The 14742-nt window shown below is 43.4% G+C and overlaps 1 protein-coding gene across 1 annotated transcript in view; it reads right to left on the bottom strand.

Moving 5' to 3' along the window:
* Window positions 1–1899: 1899 nt before the first annotated feature.
* Window positions 1900–14742, bottom strand: part of CCNH (cyclin H) — a 39169-nt gene continuing 26326 nt past the window's right edge. Inside the window, exons 5-9 of the mRNA XM_044274840.1 lie at window positions 12249–12412; window positions 12081–12151; window positions 11283–11394; window positions 8571–8631; window positions 1900–2042 (exon numbers count right to left, since the gene is read on the bottom strand). Coding sequence (XP_044130775.1) covers window positions 2007–2042; window positions 8571–8631; window positions 11283–11394; window positions 12081–12151; window positions 12249–12412 — 444 coding nt within the window. The 3' untranslated portion in view covers window positions 1900–2006. The remainder of the gene's footprint in view (window positions 2043–8570; window positions 8632–11282; window positions 11395–12080; window positions 12152–12248; window positions 12413–14742) is intronic.

Genomic DNA, 14742 nt, shown 5'->3' with positions numbered 1-14742 from the left:
AGTGATTGCCGATCATGATCATTCAGGATTTCTTCCTCGAATACGATGGGTCCTGTGGCAAAACCAACCTCACCACTGGGTTTTGGAGGGGCCTGTTTGCTAGCCTCTTGCCCCAGGATTATGGGCCTCTCATCAGAACCCTTGGCCTAATTCGTGCCATTTCGGGATGTTAAATGTCTGTTTACTGTAAGGGTTGTGACATTGTATGTTTAAATGGTGATTTCTGTCCTGTTGTCCCCACATGTGTATTGGCAATTTCCCTTTGTCATGAGAGATAATTGAATTGCTCCTCGGGTGTCTCCAGGGCAGAGAGGAGGAAACCATGATGCATTGTGGGGATGTATTGTGTCTGTGTATCCTGAAATGCTGCATATCTGTCCTGTGTCACAGTCCTCCATCTGGTCCCCTAGGGGAGTGTCCACCAGATGGGGACCTGCATAAATTCGGGCGGGATCTCCAGGTCCCCACTAGTCTTCCAGTTTTTAATAATGCGTTGGACAGTTCTTAACCCAATTTTAGTAGTTTCTGCAATCACCTTAGTCTGTTTGAGAAGGGTCAAATCATTGGCATAGTTTAAGCAGAGGAAACATCTAACATCTTTTCCATGACCACGAGATGTGTATTTTGACATGGTTGTTTAAGAAATGAGAGGCAACTCATTGCACCAGTTGGGGTTAAACTACTTATTGGCAGCTGAAAGTTAATCGCCCATGCAGTAATTATCCAATAGGAGGCTCATAACTATTTGCTTAGTTAAAATCCAGGTGGCAACTTTTTTTGGGGGACAGGCAGTGTATTATACAAAGGAAAATCTATGGCCATAGATCTTCCTTTGTATAATAGACTGACTTTTGTCCTCTGTAAGCACCTACCATTAGAGGGTGTGCAGATCTCATTTCCTTACTGTACTGTATTGGCTCGGATGAGCTGAAGTTATTACTTAGAAGTCTCGCGAGACTTCGTGTAATAACTTTGTGAATTACTATCGTTAAAAAAAAAAACTTGATATCGAACTCAGGTTTGGTTTAAACCGAACCAGAGTTCGGTATCAAGGTTTTTTACAGTAATAGTTCAAAGTTATTACACAAAGTCTCACGGGACTTCAAAATAATAACTTCAGCTCATCCGAGCAAATACATTCTAATACTGCACAGAGCTCCCGCCCGTACAGTATCACAACAAGGTTTTATGTGAATCGACTTCGGATGATGCATCCGAAGTAAATTCGCTCATCCCAATTGATAACCTATCCTGAGGATAAGTCATCAATATATACCACCTGGGAAACGCCTTTAAGAAACGCATAAACCGGAAACTAAAACCTTGAGAGTGCTATAAAACATGAAGAAAAAAATGTTTAACAAAACCATGGCATGTGAAAGCCATTTCTAAATTCTAAGGATTTGTAGGGACGATAAGATGACCAAAGAAGATCTTCCGGGCTCTGAGATATTTAGGGCTGTATTATGCCTCCTTCACACATCAGTGATTTCCATCAATGATTGTGAGCCAAAACCAGGCATGGAGCTATACAGACATGATATAATGGAAGGATCTGCACCTGTTCTGTGTTTAGAGCAGCACCTGGTTTTGGCTCACAAAATCGCTGATGAAAATTACTGATGTTTGAATGAGGCATTACACTAGCACAGGCAAGCTGAACCTGCGGCCCTCCAGCTGTTGCAAAACTACAACTGCCAGCATGCCCGAACAGCCTACAGCTTTCAGCCTACTGCAGGACATTGTGGGAGTTGTAGTTTTATAACAGCTGGAGGGCCGCAGGTTGAGCATGCCTGCACTAGCAGATAAGGCTGATGATAGCCAGGAAGGAAGCAAGCAATCGTTCCTGACAGCGCTTCGGACAAGTACAAAAGAAAATGAAGGCCATCACATACAAAGCAGAGTTTATGCAGGTTTATTTTAGTGCACTAGAAACATATTAAATATTTGTCCACAAGAAAGTATAAAATTATGTACACAAAGTAACATGATGGTCTGCGGAGCCACTAGAGAGAGTCCACGAGATCGTCATCACTCCACTCCTAGAAGAAAAAGCAATAATCATACTATAGACCGGCTATAAAACTGGCAGTAGATGACAGCTATTCATTCCTCATGACACCCTGAACTCCCTTGATGATAAAAGTATTGGGCATAGAAGTGCCCATTCTCACTCCTTTGCCTCCCCCCAATCATCTGTCAGGGAAGATTTGGCACACTTTCTATACACTTCATATTCTTGTCCAAATTCCAACAGTAGTGCAAATATAAGGCTGAGTTCACACTTCAGTTATTTCCATCCGTTATTGTGAGGTGCAGCTCTTTCCATTACACCTTATCTGAGTAGGCTGCACTATGGATTTTGGCTCACAATAACTGATCAAATAACTGAAGTGTGAACTCAGCCTTAGGCCGAATGCACACTGCTGTTTTTCACGGCCGTGAGCGGTCCGTGGAACCGCAGCCTGGATTCCTGCTGAGTGCAGGAGCGCACGGAGTCATTTGTTGCAATGACGCCGTGCGCTCCCTGCTGCCGCCACAGTACAGTAATACACTGGTATAGATCATACCAGTGTATTACTGTATTGCGGTGGCAGCAGGGAGCGCACGGCGTCCTAGCAACCAATGACGCCGTGCGCTCCTGCACTCAGCAGGAATCCAGACCGCGGTTCCACGGACCGCTCACGGCCATGAAAAACAGCAGTGTGCATTTGGCCTTAGAGTCCATTCATGCGTCCGCAAGTGTTTTGCGATCTGCATGTCCATGTGCATTCCGCATTTAGTAGACGGCACATGGCCGGCCCGGTGATAGAAATGCCTATTCTTGTCTGTGGATACGGATAAGACATGCTCTATCTTTTTTGCAGGGCCATGGAACAGAACTACGGATGCAGATAGTACACTGTGCTGTCCGCATCTTTTGCGGCCCATTGAAATAAATGGGTCCGCACCCGTTCCGCAAAATTGTGTCACGGATACGGACCCATTTATTCGGACATGTGAATGGCCACTTAAAAGGTGTTGCCCAGAACTGATAGGTAATCAATACAAGATGAGCAGGGGTGAGACTGGCACCCTTGCTGAACAGGTGTTGCAGCAGCTCCAGGACAGGAAATACACTGAATCTACAAAGCTTTCACTTTAAAGAGGTATTCTGGTTGCTTCACGTTATAGGAGATAACTACCGGTATTAGATTTGGGAGTGGGCAGTCCATTCATTTCTATGGGAATTCCAGAGATAGACGAGCGCTGTAGGACCCCCAATCTAAGGCCCCTTTCACACGGGGCAAGATTTCCACGTGGGTGCAATGCGTACTGAATCCGGACCCATTCATTTCTATGGGGCTGTGCACATGAGCGATGATTTTCACGCATCACTTGTGCGCGTTGCGTGAAAATTGCAGCATGCTCTATTTTGTGCGTTTTTCACGCAACGCAGGCCCCATAGAAGTGAATGGGGCAGCATGAAAATCGCAAGCAAGTGCGGATGCGGTGCAATTTTCACACACGGTTGCTAGGAGACTATCATGATGGGGACCCGATCATTAATATTTTCCCTTATAACATGGTTATAAGGGAAAATAGTAGCATTCTTAATACAGAATGCATAGTACAATAGGGCTGGAGGGGTTAAAATATAAAAACAGATTTAACTCACCTTAATCCACTTGTTCGCGCAGCCCGGCTTCTCTTCTGTCTTCATCTGTGAGAAAAAGGACCTGTGGTGACGTCACCATAGGTCCTTTTCCTCACAGATTAAGGCAGAAGAGAAGCCGGGCTGCGCAAACAAGTGGATTAAGGCGAGTTAAATCTTTAATTTTTTTTTATTTATTTTTTAACCCCTCCAGCCCTATTGTACTTAGCATTCTGTTTCAAGAATGCTATTATTTTCCCTTATAACCATGTCATAAGGGAAAATAATACAATCTACACAACACCTAACCCAAACCCGAACTTCTATGAAGAAGTTCGGGTACCAAACATGCAGATTTTTCTCACGCGCGTGCAAAACGCATTTAAATGTTTTGCACTCGCGTGAAAAACAAATTATATATATATATATATATATATATATACACACACATACATACACATATATATATATATATATATATATATATATATATACACACACACACACTGACGCCCGTGTGAAAGAGGCCTAATAGCCATCTTGAAACAACCGAAATACTTCTTTAGGCCACCTGCACACGAGCGCGGCGGAACACATATAGGATCTGCACAAAATTTATGTGCATTTCTGCACCATATCCGCACCAAAAACCACAACATCCAACAGCGTTTTTGGTGCAGATTCCATTGAAAAGGGTGGAATCCACAGCTAAAACCACAAACATAATTGACATGCTGCAGATTTTGAAATCCACACACAAAAAATTAAAATCTGCAAAGCGTGCATGAGATTTGTGTAAGGTCATACACTTTGCTGGAACTGTAATTACGCTGCATTTTTTCTGTGTGGAAAAAACACATGTATTCTGCAACTTGTGCAGGTGGCCTTAACCCTTTCACTACCGAAGGTTTTTTTGCTTTTTGTTGTTTTCTTCCATATTTTCCTTGAGACATAACTTTTTTATATTTACGTTCACGTTACGTTTATGAGGGCTTATTTTTCACGGGACAAGTTGTACTTTCTAATGTCCCCATTAATTATGGCATACAATGTAGTGGGAAGTGGTAAAAAAACAATTCCTCCACCGTTTTACGAGTTTTGTTCCCACAGCGTTTAGGTTGCAGCAAAATTGACCCATCTCCTCCATTCTCTGGGTCAGTGTGATTACAACAATACCCCATATGTATAGTTTTTTTTTTTTTACAAAATAGTGTAAAAATAAATGTAAATTTAAAAAAAAACTTTTTTTATAGTTACATCTACTGAGCTGTGTTGGGGGTCATTTTTTGCAGGACAATCTGTCATTTTTATTGATACCATTTTGGTGTGTATGTGACTTATTTTGACCCCCCCCCCCCGTTACCCCAATCACCGTATTGGAAAAATATTTTTTGTTATTTAGGTACAGGTCCTTCTAAAACAATTAGCATATTGTGATAAAGTTCATTATTTTCTGTAATGTACTGATAAACATTAGACTTTCATATATTTTAGATTCATTACACACAACTGAAGTAGTTCAAGCCTTTTATTGTTTTAATATTGATGATTTTGGCATACAGCTCATGAAAACCCAAATTGCCTATCTCAAAAAATTAGCATATTTCATCCGACCAATAAAAGAAAAGTGTTTTTAATACAAAAAAAGTCAACCTTGAAATAATTATGTTCAGTTATGCACTCAATACTTGGTCGGGAATCCTTTTGCAGAAATGACTGCTTCAATGCGGCGTGGCATGGAGGCAATCAGCCTGTGGCACTGCTGAGGTGTTATGGAGGCCCAGGATGCTTCGATAGCGGCCTTAAGCTCATCCAGAGTGTTGGGTCTTGCGTCTCTCAACTTTCTCTTCCCAATATCCCACAGATTCTCTATGGGGTTCAGGTCAGGAGAGTTGGCAGGCCAATTGAGCACAGTAATACCATGGTCAGTAAACCATTTACCAGTGGTTTTGGCACTGTGAGCAGGTGCCAGGTCGTGCTGAAAAATGAAATCTTCATCTCCATAAAGCTTTTCAGCAGATGGAAGCATGAAGTGCTCCAAAATCTCCTGATAGCTAGCTGCATTGACCCTGCCCTTGATAAAACACAGTGGACCAACACCAGCAGCTGACATGGCACCCCAGACCATCACTGACTGTGGGTACTTGACACTGGACTTCAGGCATTTTGGCATTTCCCTCTCCCCAGTCTTCCTCCAGACTCTGGCACCTTGATTTCCGAATGACATGCAACAGTCCAGTGCTGCTTCTCTGTAGCCCAGGTCAGGCGCTTCTGCCGCCGTTTCTGGTTCAAAAGTGGCTTGACCTGGGGAATGCGGCACCTGTAGCCCATTTCCTGCACACGCCTGTACACGGTAGCTCTTGATGTTTCTACTCCAGACTCAGTCCACTGCTTCCGCAGGTCCCCCAAGGTCTGGAATCGGTCCTTCTCCACAATCTTCCTCAGGGTCCGGTCACCTCTTCTCGTTGTGCAGCGTTTTCTGCCACACTTTTTCCTTCCCACAGACTTCCCACTGAGGTGCCTTGATACAGCACTCTGGGAACAGCCTATTCGTTCAGAAATTTCTTTCTGTGTCTTACCCTCTTGCTTGAGGGTGTCAATGATGGCCTTCTGGACAGCAGTTAGGTCGGCAGTCTTACCCATGATTGCGGTTTTGAGTAATGAACCAGGCTGGGAGTTTTTAAAAGCCTCAGGAATCTTTTGCAGGTGTTTAGAGTTAATTAGTTGATTCAGATGATTAGGTTAATAGCTCGTTTAGAGAACCTTTTCATGATATGCTAATTTTTTGAGATAGGAATTTGGGGTTTTCATGAGCTGTATGCCAAAATCATCAATATTAAAACAATAAAAGGCTTGAACTACTTCAGTTGGTGTGTAATGAATCTAAAATATATGAAAGTCTAATGTTTATCAGTACATTACAAAAAATTATGAACTTTATCACAATATGCAAATTTTTTGAGAAGGACCTGTATTTATTTATTTTATTATACGGAAAGAGGGTGATGTAAACTATTTTTTATATATTTAACAGTTTAAACATTTTTGTACTGATTTTGAAGCTCATATGAGCCTATAAAATCTGTTTAATTTTTCATTTTGAACAATCATGTATTTTTAAAAAGGTCTTTATTACGGTCTGTTGCTAATTTTTTTAATTGACCTGCCACCTGGTGGCCAAAATAAGAATTGCAGCATGAGGCCTCTTGCACACGAATGTTGTGCATCCGTTTGCGGTCCCCAATGCACGGGCAACTTCCGTACGGCTGCCGGGACGGATCGAGACCTATTCAACTTGAATAGGTCCGTGATCCGTCCGCACCGCAAAAAAAAAAAATAATTATAAAAAAAAAAATATAGAACAAGTTCTATTTTTTTGAGGTGCAGAGGCACGGACAGAAACACCACGGAAGCACTCCATAGTGCTTCCATGGGGTTCAGATCCGGGCTTCCACTCTGCATCTCCGTGATTGCGGACCCATTCAAGTGAAGTGGCTGCATCCATGATGAGGAGTGCACACGGGCCAGGGCCAGTGCCAGTGTATTGCGGACCCGCCGTATGTGGGCCGCAATATGGCAACAGGCACACAACGTTCATGTGCAAGAGGCCTGAAATTGAATGCTCTGGGTCTCATCAGCGAGACTCAGAGCATTCAAAGCAGTTACAGACATCCCCAGTGGCTGCATCTAAAGCCTTTAATTACCTCTATCAGCATTATTGCCGTTCGCAGTAATGAGTGGAAGGACTCAGTTTGAAACATGTGAACGGGCGCCATGTTTGCATATCGCTCTACACGTACGGCACTGGTAGCGAAAGGGTTGAGGGGAGTCGGTCACCTCCATATGGCCATATATAGTGCTTACATGGCTCTTTAGCACACTTATACAGGATTGTAACAGTACCTTTGTCTTTAGACTTGCACCAGCAGGAAAAACGAAGTTTAATTAATATGCAAATGAGCACTAGCAAGTGCCCAGGGGCGGCGTTCAGTGTGTAGGTGCCCAGGCTGCTCTGCCTTCTTTCCACTTTACTCCTCCCCAGACTCTGCCTTTGCCCGCCCTCCAAGTCTCTTGCCTCATCGATAGGTCCGGACTTGGAGGGCGGGCAAAGGCAGAGTCTGGGGAGGAGTAAAGTGAAAAGAAGGCAGAGCAGCCCGGGCACCTACACACTGAACGCCGCCCCTGGGCACTTGTGAGTGCTCATTTGCATATGAATTAAACTTCGTTTTTCCTGCTGGTGCAAGTCTAAAGAAAAGAAGAAAGGTACCGTTACAATCCTGTATAGGTGTGCTACAGAGCCATGTAAGCACTGTATATGGCCATATGGAGGTGACAGACTCCCTTTAAGTGGAGCAGCGCTGCAATAACCAGATCTGACCACTACAGTGGGCGGAGCCATGAAGTTCCAGACCTACGGCAAAACGGCTGTTCGGTGGGGTTGCTGGAAGTCGCACCCCTGCTGATCTGATATTGATAATCTACCACAAGGATATGTCACCAATAGTTCAGTTCTAGAGAACCCTAGAATAGGTATAGGCATACTTCAAGGGGCCCTTCTCCCTTGCTGTGCTGCAGTCCAATGGCAGCGGAGCGCGTCACAGCCAGTGACCAGGAGGCGCGAAAACTGCGGGCACATGCGAGGGGTATTTGAAAAAAAGAACAAGGAATTTAGCAGCATCAGCGGAAGGGTACCCCGCACATAAAGGTACTTCAACAAAAGAAATTCCATGAAAGGTCCTCTCTAACCCTATAATAGGTTGCTAGCAAAATGGAGATCCTCAAGCACTGATCAAAATATACCTAGATGGTAAGATAAAGGCGCTACTGCTCTAACCATCCACATACAAACAGCATTTGTAAAACCTTGACCACCACCTGGCTGTAATGCACACTTCTCCCAGAGCCCGTACTACAATCGGTGAACACCGTTACACACCTCTTCTGTTTTGGACTTTTTTGAAATATATCCATCATCTTCATAACCTTTTCTTTTTCTCCTAGAATAAAGGACATATGAAGTACGTGGATTAACATTTTGGGTACAGTGTATTGGGTTAATTCAAAACTATATACAGTGTGCCGCCAACATTCTGTTCTTCATGTCAAAACTGAGGGCTTCAAAAATAAGACCCGGTACTATATACAGTACAAGTCAATTGAATGTTTTAACCCCTTGGTGACTAGACTCTTTTGGGCCTTAATGATTCTCCTCCCCCCCCCCCCCGGTCGTCAAAGCTAGAACTTTTATTTTTCCATTAATGTAGCCATATGAGGGGTTGTTTTTTTCAGGACAAGTTGCAGTTTTTAATGGCACCATTTTGGGGTGCACATAGCTTACTCACTCTTTCTGGGTGGGATGGAAAAACGGCAATACCGCCACAGAGTTTTTACGTTAATTTTGTGGTATTCATTTTTCAACATAAATAACATGGTATCGCAGAAAGATTACAGCAATACCAAATAAAGTAGTTTTTTTTTACATTAACACTTTTGCAAAATGAAAACCCTTTAAAAAAACAAAACAAAAAAAAAAACAAAAAAAAAAAAAGAAAAGTTCTCATTGCTGCATCTTAAGACCTATAACAAGGGGGCTGTAACACACGATCTTCTGATCACTTCTATCATGCATTTGTACAGCTTATGCTGTACAATGCATTATACTGTCAGTGCTATACTGACAGTCACCATCAGGGTGTGCCAGAGAGGCAAAGCCAGATTGGAAACACTGCAGGCAGGCCTGGAGCCTTCATTAGGCCCAGGCTGCCATGCACATACATTGGCACCCCACAATCTCATTACTGGATTGCCGATGGGAGACAGAGGGAGTCTGCTCCCTCTGTAACCACTTAGCTGCAGCGGTCACTATTGACCACAGCTTCTAAGGGGTTAAACACCCAGGATAGGCATTTATGCCAATTGGAGCCATTAGGGCAGATAATCATGCAGCGCTAAGTCTGGGCTGCCCAGCCTAAGACCCCTAAGTGACCGCTGTGACAAGGCATTAGTGGTCACTAAGGAGTTAAAAGGGACATGACCATCAAAGTATTTTAACTCCGTGGTAAAAAAAAAATTGTACAACTGAAATTTTTATAGAAAATATCCTTCTGTAGCAGTCAGTAGATAACACACAAGTAACCAACTGTCAGTTTACTGCTGCTGTGAAAGGAAGACATTATCTGTTAGCATAATAGAGTGTAGAATTGGGATAACAGTATGACGGCTCTATTCTGTCTGTATTAATCATCCACTGACTTTCATGTGAGAAAAAAATAAAAATAAATGTACAGCTCCATTCTGTCATGCATCTGTTATTTCTGGAGGAAATAAAGTCTTTCTTGTGCCAAAAATAGTGGAAATACGACAGAGTGGACAGAGACTGAGCAGAAGAGACAATCTAAAGTTCTAAAATTCAAACATAAGTGGCATAAAACGGATGATTTTTTTTTTCTGTTTTTCTCATGGATCACAAAGCTCAATGCAGATGTAAATGAGCCCTAGTATTGTCCCAAATTACAGGGAAACTAAAGAGTATATAAATATATACCCCAATCAGCCAAAAAATAAAACCACTGGCACCTGTCAAGGGGTGGGTTATATTAGGGAGCAAGTGACGAGGCAGTTATTACAAGATGATGTTTTAGAAGCACATAAAATGGCCACGTGTAAGGATCTGAAAGACCCTGGAGGCCTCACCTTACAGGACTTAAAGGAGTTGTGTCACTGAGAAAGTGTATACAAGGAATTACTAATGTACTGTTATTATCCATATTGCTTCCTTTGCTGGCTGGATTCATTTTTCCATCACATTATACACTGCTCGTTTCCATGGTTACGACCACCCTGCAATAAATTAGCAGTGGCCACACTTGCACACTATAGAAAAAAGCACCAGCCTTTGTGAGTTCCCACGGTCCCAGCCACAATAGAGGCCAGCACTTTTTCCTATAGTGTGCAAGCACGGCCATCGCTGATCGATTGCAGGGTGGTCATAACCATGGAAACGAGCAGTGTATAATGTGATGGAAAAATGAATCCAGCCAGCAAAGGAAGCCACATGGATAATAACAGTACATTAGTAAGTGCCTTATATTAACTTTCTATACATGATAAATGCCTTGTGCTGAAGTGAGACAACCCCTTTAAGGTTTTGGAGCCAGATACCCACTAAAAACCTTCCAAGGTCTTGTGGACTCCATGTCTTGAGAGGTCAAACATTTTTTGCGGCATGAGGGGGATCTAACTCTGTGTTAAGGTCCATTCACACATTCGTGGTGTATTGCGGACCCACAATACATCCGGCACCCCCATAGAACTGCCTATTCTTGCCCACAATTGCGGACAAGTATAGAAGATGTTCTATTTTTTTCGGGAGCCGTGGACCGGAAGATCGGGGCCGTGCCTCGGAAATGCAGATGCGGACAGCACACTGTGTGCTGTCCGCATCCATTGCTGCCCCACAGAGAATGAACGGGTCCGCACCCAGAATGAGACATTCACAGACGTGTGAATGGACCCTTAGACAAGTGGTGTTAATGTTATGGCTAATCAATGTATATTGGTTTTGTATTCACTTTAAACAAATATGGAAAATATTACAAGCACAATCGCCAGGACGGCCATGTTAAATACGTATCCGTTTGCTACTTACACATTGCCAGCAGAGGAAGCTTCAGAGCTGTAGCACTTTTCCATTTTTTTTTCAATCAAAGCAACTTCTTCAGGCCTGGCAAATTCATATTTGGACACCAGGATCTTAAGTCCTAAAACCAGTGATTGAGAGTCTTGGTAAGTTAGTCTAATCAGAAGTCACTATTTTGTTGGGAACTACATTACGGATCAGTAGACTGCTCTGGGGGTCCATAATTTACCTCTGATTTTAGGCAGGGGCACACAGGTTTTTCTTCATTATGGATTTATACAGAAAATAAAAATGGTATGCGCCATTGTGTTAGGCTTCACAGAGGCACCATATGGTGGCACATGGGTCCATAATACAGAACTGTAGGAACTCCGTATGCATGAGGCCTGCCACTCTTTATATTATGTGTATTAGCTGTAGCCAATCTATTAAAATAATCCAAATACATAATTCAATGTATTTAAAGGGAATCTGTAACCAGTGACCTCCCTATCAAACAGTTTGCAAACACACAGCTGTGGTTCTCCAGGTTAAAATGCTTTTTCGTTTGGTAATCTGAAGCCTGACTTATAACACTTTGTTGACATGCAAATTAAGCCTTTGGTGCAATGAGGACATCACCATTGCTCTTGTTGCACCCAAGCTCCACTTTCTGTGGTCAGTCCCTCCCTTTGATTGAAAGGGCCAAGCAGTGGCAAAGCAGTGAGCGAGGGGCTGACCACAGACTGAAGAAGTGCAATGGTGATGCCCTCAAATTGGCATTAGGCTCCAAATATAATACAAGTGTAGGAAAAGTATATAACGTACGTCTCATGCCATCCAGTAAATGTGTCATGGTTTCTCGATTGTCCTTAAGTGACAGACACTCCAATAGATAACTGGAATACAGAGGAATCAAATGTATTGATCGTGACTGCTGAGGAGAACAATGTACTACAAGAACTGAAGAATTTACGTTGAGAATTTTCCTTGTACCTTTCCATATTAAGTCCTGCTCTGGACACGCTGGATAAAATGGCTGTTAGAGCGATTATTGATGGTGTGAACAGTAAGCAGGCATCAGTCAGAGCAACCCGGTGCAAGAAGTCATCAGCATTTTTCCTCAACATTTCAGGATTATCCAGCAGTGGATATCGAGTCTGAAAAGTAAAACAAAAAGTGAGGGTAACTGTTTTACTGGGATTTTCCGAGATTTTTTTACTGATCAATGGGGATCTGAAACCCGGGACCCCTGCTGATTAGCTGTTTGAGAAGGCAGCGTCACTCACAGTAGCGACGCAACCTTCTCTCTGCTTCTCCTAGGCCGAGTGACCACACGTTCATGCGTCACCTGACCTAGGAGCAACTCAGCCCCATTCAAGTGATTAGGGCTGAGCGCGATACCAAGCACAGCTACTATACAATGTACGGCGCTCTGCTTGGTAAGCTGCTCAGTGTCGGACCCCCACCAGTCAGATACTAAAGACCTATCAAGACCTATAGGATAGGTCATCAGTAACAAAAAAATAAATAAAAAATTCACGGAAAATCCTTCAAGTAAAACGTAAAGCATACGCGTGTTTTCACAACAAATTTTGCATAATGGCTGTATTTCTATATATCATTACTGTGAAAGAGCAGGTCTTTTTTGGACTTCCCTAATGTATCTTTCAGCCATATTATTCCTTTTTTCAGCTACACAGCTAGATGCATTTCACTCAGAAGCAGGGTGTGTATCCCTTCTGTGAAATCTGCCAGCTCTGTACTGCTGTGACGTTCTTTCCCTTACTTCCCACTAGGTCTGTTTTTAGGTCCAGAGCTCACAGAACAGATAAGGAGGGATACATCACACTTACAGAAAGGCAGGACACTCCTGTAAATTAAGAAGCAGTGCAGAAGCAGGACCTAAGCTCTGACCTGCCCCTACTTTCTCTCTGATGTCTTCTGTGTCTGTTAGTAGGGATGGATCCTGTCTAAAAACAGGCAGTGGACAGAAAATTAAGTGGAAGAGAGACACCTAGTGGCCATGAGTTTACAGCTTTTTTTCAGGTGGATGCAAGATTTTTTTTTTTTTATGAAGCAATTTAGAAATGTAATCCTATTATTCATCATAACTGTCCTATGTGAACATGGCCCAATGTGTTTCTGCAGTACAAAGTTCTGTTAAAGGGAGTCTGTCATCAGTTTCACCTTTTTAACCCTTCCCATAGCTTTCTAGCAGCATTAGGCCTCTTTCACACGGGCGTTGCGGGAACACGCATGATTTTTTTGCGCGAGTACAAAACATTGTAATGCGTTTTGCACTCGCGTGAGAAAAATCGCGCATGTTTGGTGCCCAAACCCGAACTTCTTCACAGAAGTTCAGGCTTGGGATCGGTGTTCTGTAGATTGTTATAAAGGGAAAATAATAGCATTCTGAATACAGACTGCATAGTAAAATAGCGCTGGAGGGGTTAAATTTTTTTTTTAACTCGCATTAATCCACTTGATCGCGCAGCCGGCATCTCCTTCTGTCTTCATCTTAGCTATGATCTTTTACCATGGTGATGGATCATGTGATGACCAGAGTGACGTCACCACAGGTCCTGTTCCTCCACACAGCTAAGATGAAGACAGAAGAGATGCCGGCTGCGCGATCAAGTGGATTAAGGCGAGTTAAATGATTTTTTATTTTTAACCCCTCCAGCGCTATTTTATTATGCATTCTGTATTCAGAATGCTATTATTTTCCCTTATTACCATAGTATAGGGGAAAATAATAATGATCGGGTCTCTATCCCGATCGTCTCCTAGCAACCGTGCGTGAAAATCGCACCGCATCCGCACTTGCTGGCGGATGCTTGCGATTTTCCCGGTACCCCATTCATGGGGCCTGTGTTACGTGAAAAATGCACAAAATAGAGCTTGCTGCGATTTTCAAGCAACGCATAAGTGATGCGTGAAAATCACCGCTCATGTGAACAGCCCCATAGAAATGAATGGGTTGGGATTCAGAGCCGGTGCAATGCGTTCAACTCACGCATTGCATCCGCGCGGAATACTCGCCTGTGTGAAAGGGGCCTTACAGTTGATAAAAACATTACCTTTATAAGCAATCGTGGACTTATAAAACTGGCAAAAATCATCTTAGTAGGATATACAAATGAGGGCTTGCAAGTGCCCAGGCACCTCGTAGGTGCCCAGGCAGCTCTGCCTTATCGTCGCTTCCCCCCGCCCATCTTCTTACTTCTTCTCTCGCCGAGATCCCGCGCCTGCGCGCTGAGTCCGTTAGCCGGCGCATGCGCATTAATTACTGCGCATGCGCCGGCCGATGGACTCAGCGCGCAGGCGTGGGATCTCGGCAAGAGAAGTAGTAAGAAGATGGGCGGGCAGAGGGAAAGATAGGGCGGGGGGAAGCGACGATAAGGCAGAGCTGCCTGGGCATCTACGAGGTTGACGCCATCCCTGGGCACTTGCGAGCCCTCATTTCTACCCTCATATCCTACTAAGA

This window comes from Bufo gargarizans, unplaced genomic scaffold, assembly GCF_014858855.1.
Source record: "Bufo gargarizans isolate SCDJY-AF-19 unplaced genomic scaffold, ASM1485885v1 original_scaffold_2092_pilon, whole genome shotgun sequence".
NCBI lineage: Eukaryota > Metazoa > Chordata > Amphibia > Anura > Bufonidae > Bufo > Bufo gargarizans.
This window is presented reverse-complemented; position numbering and strand designations above follow the sequence as displayed.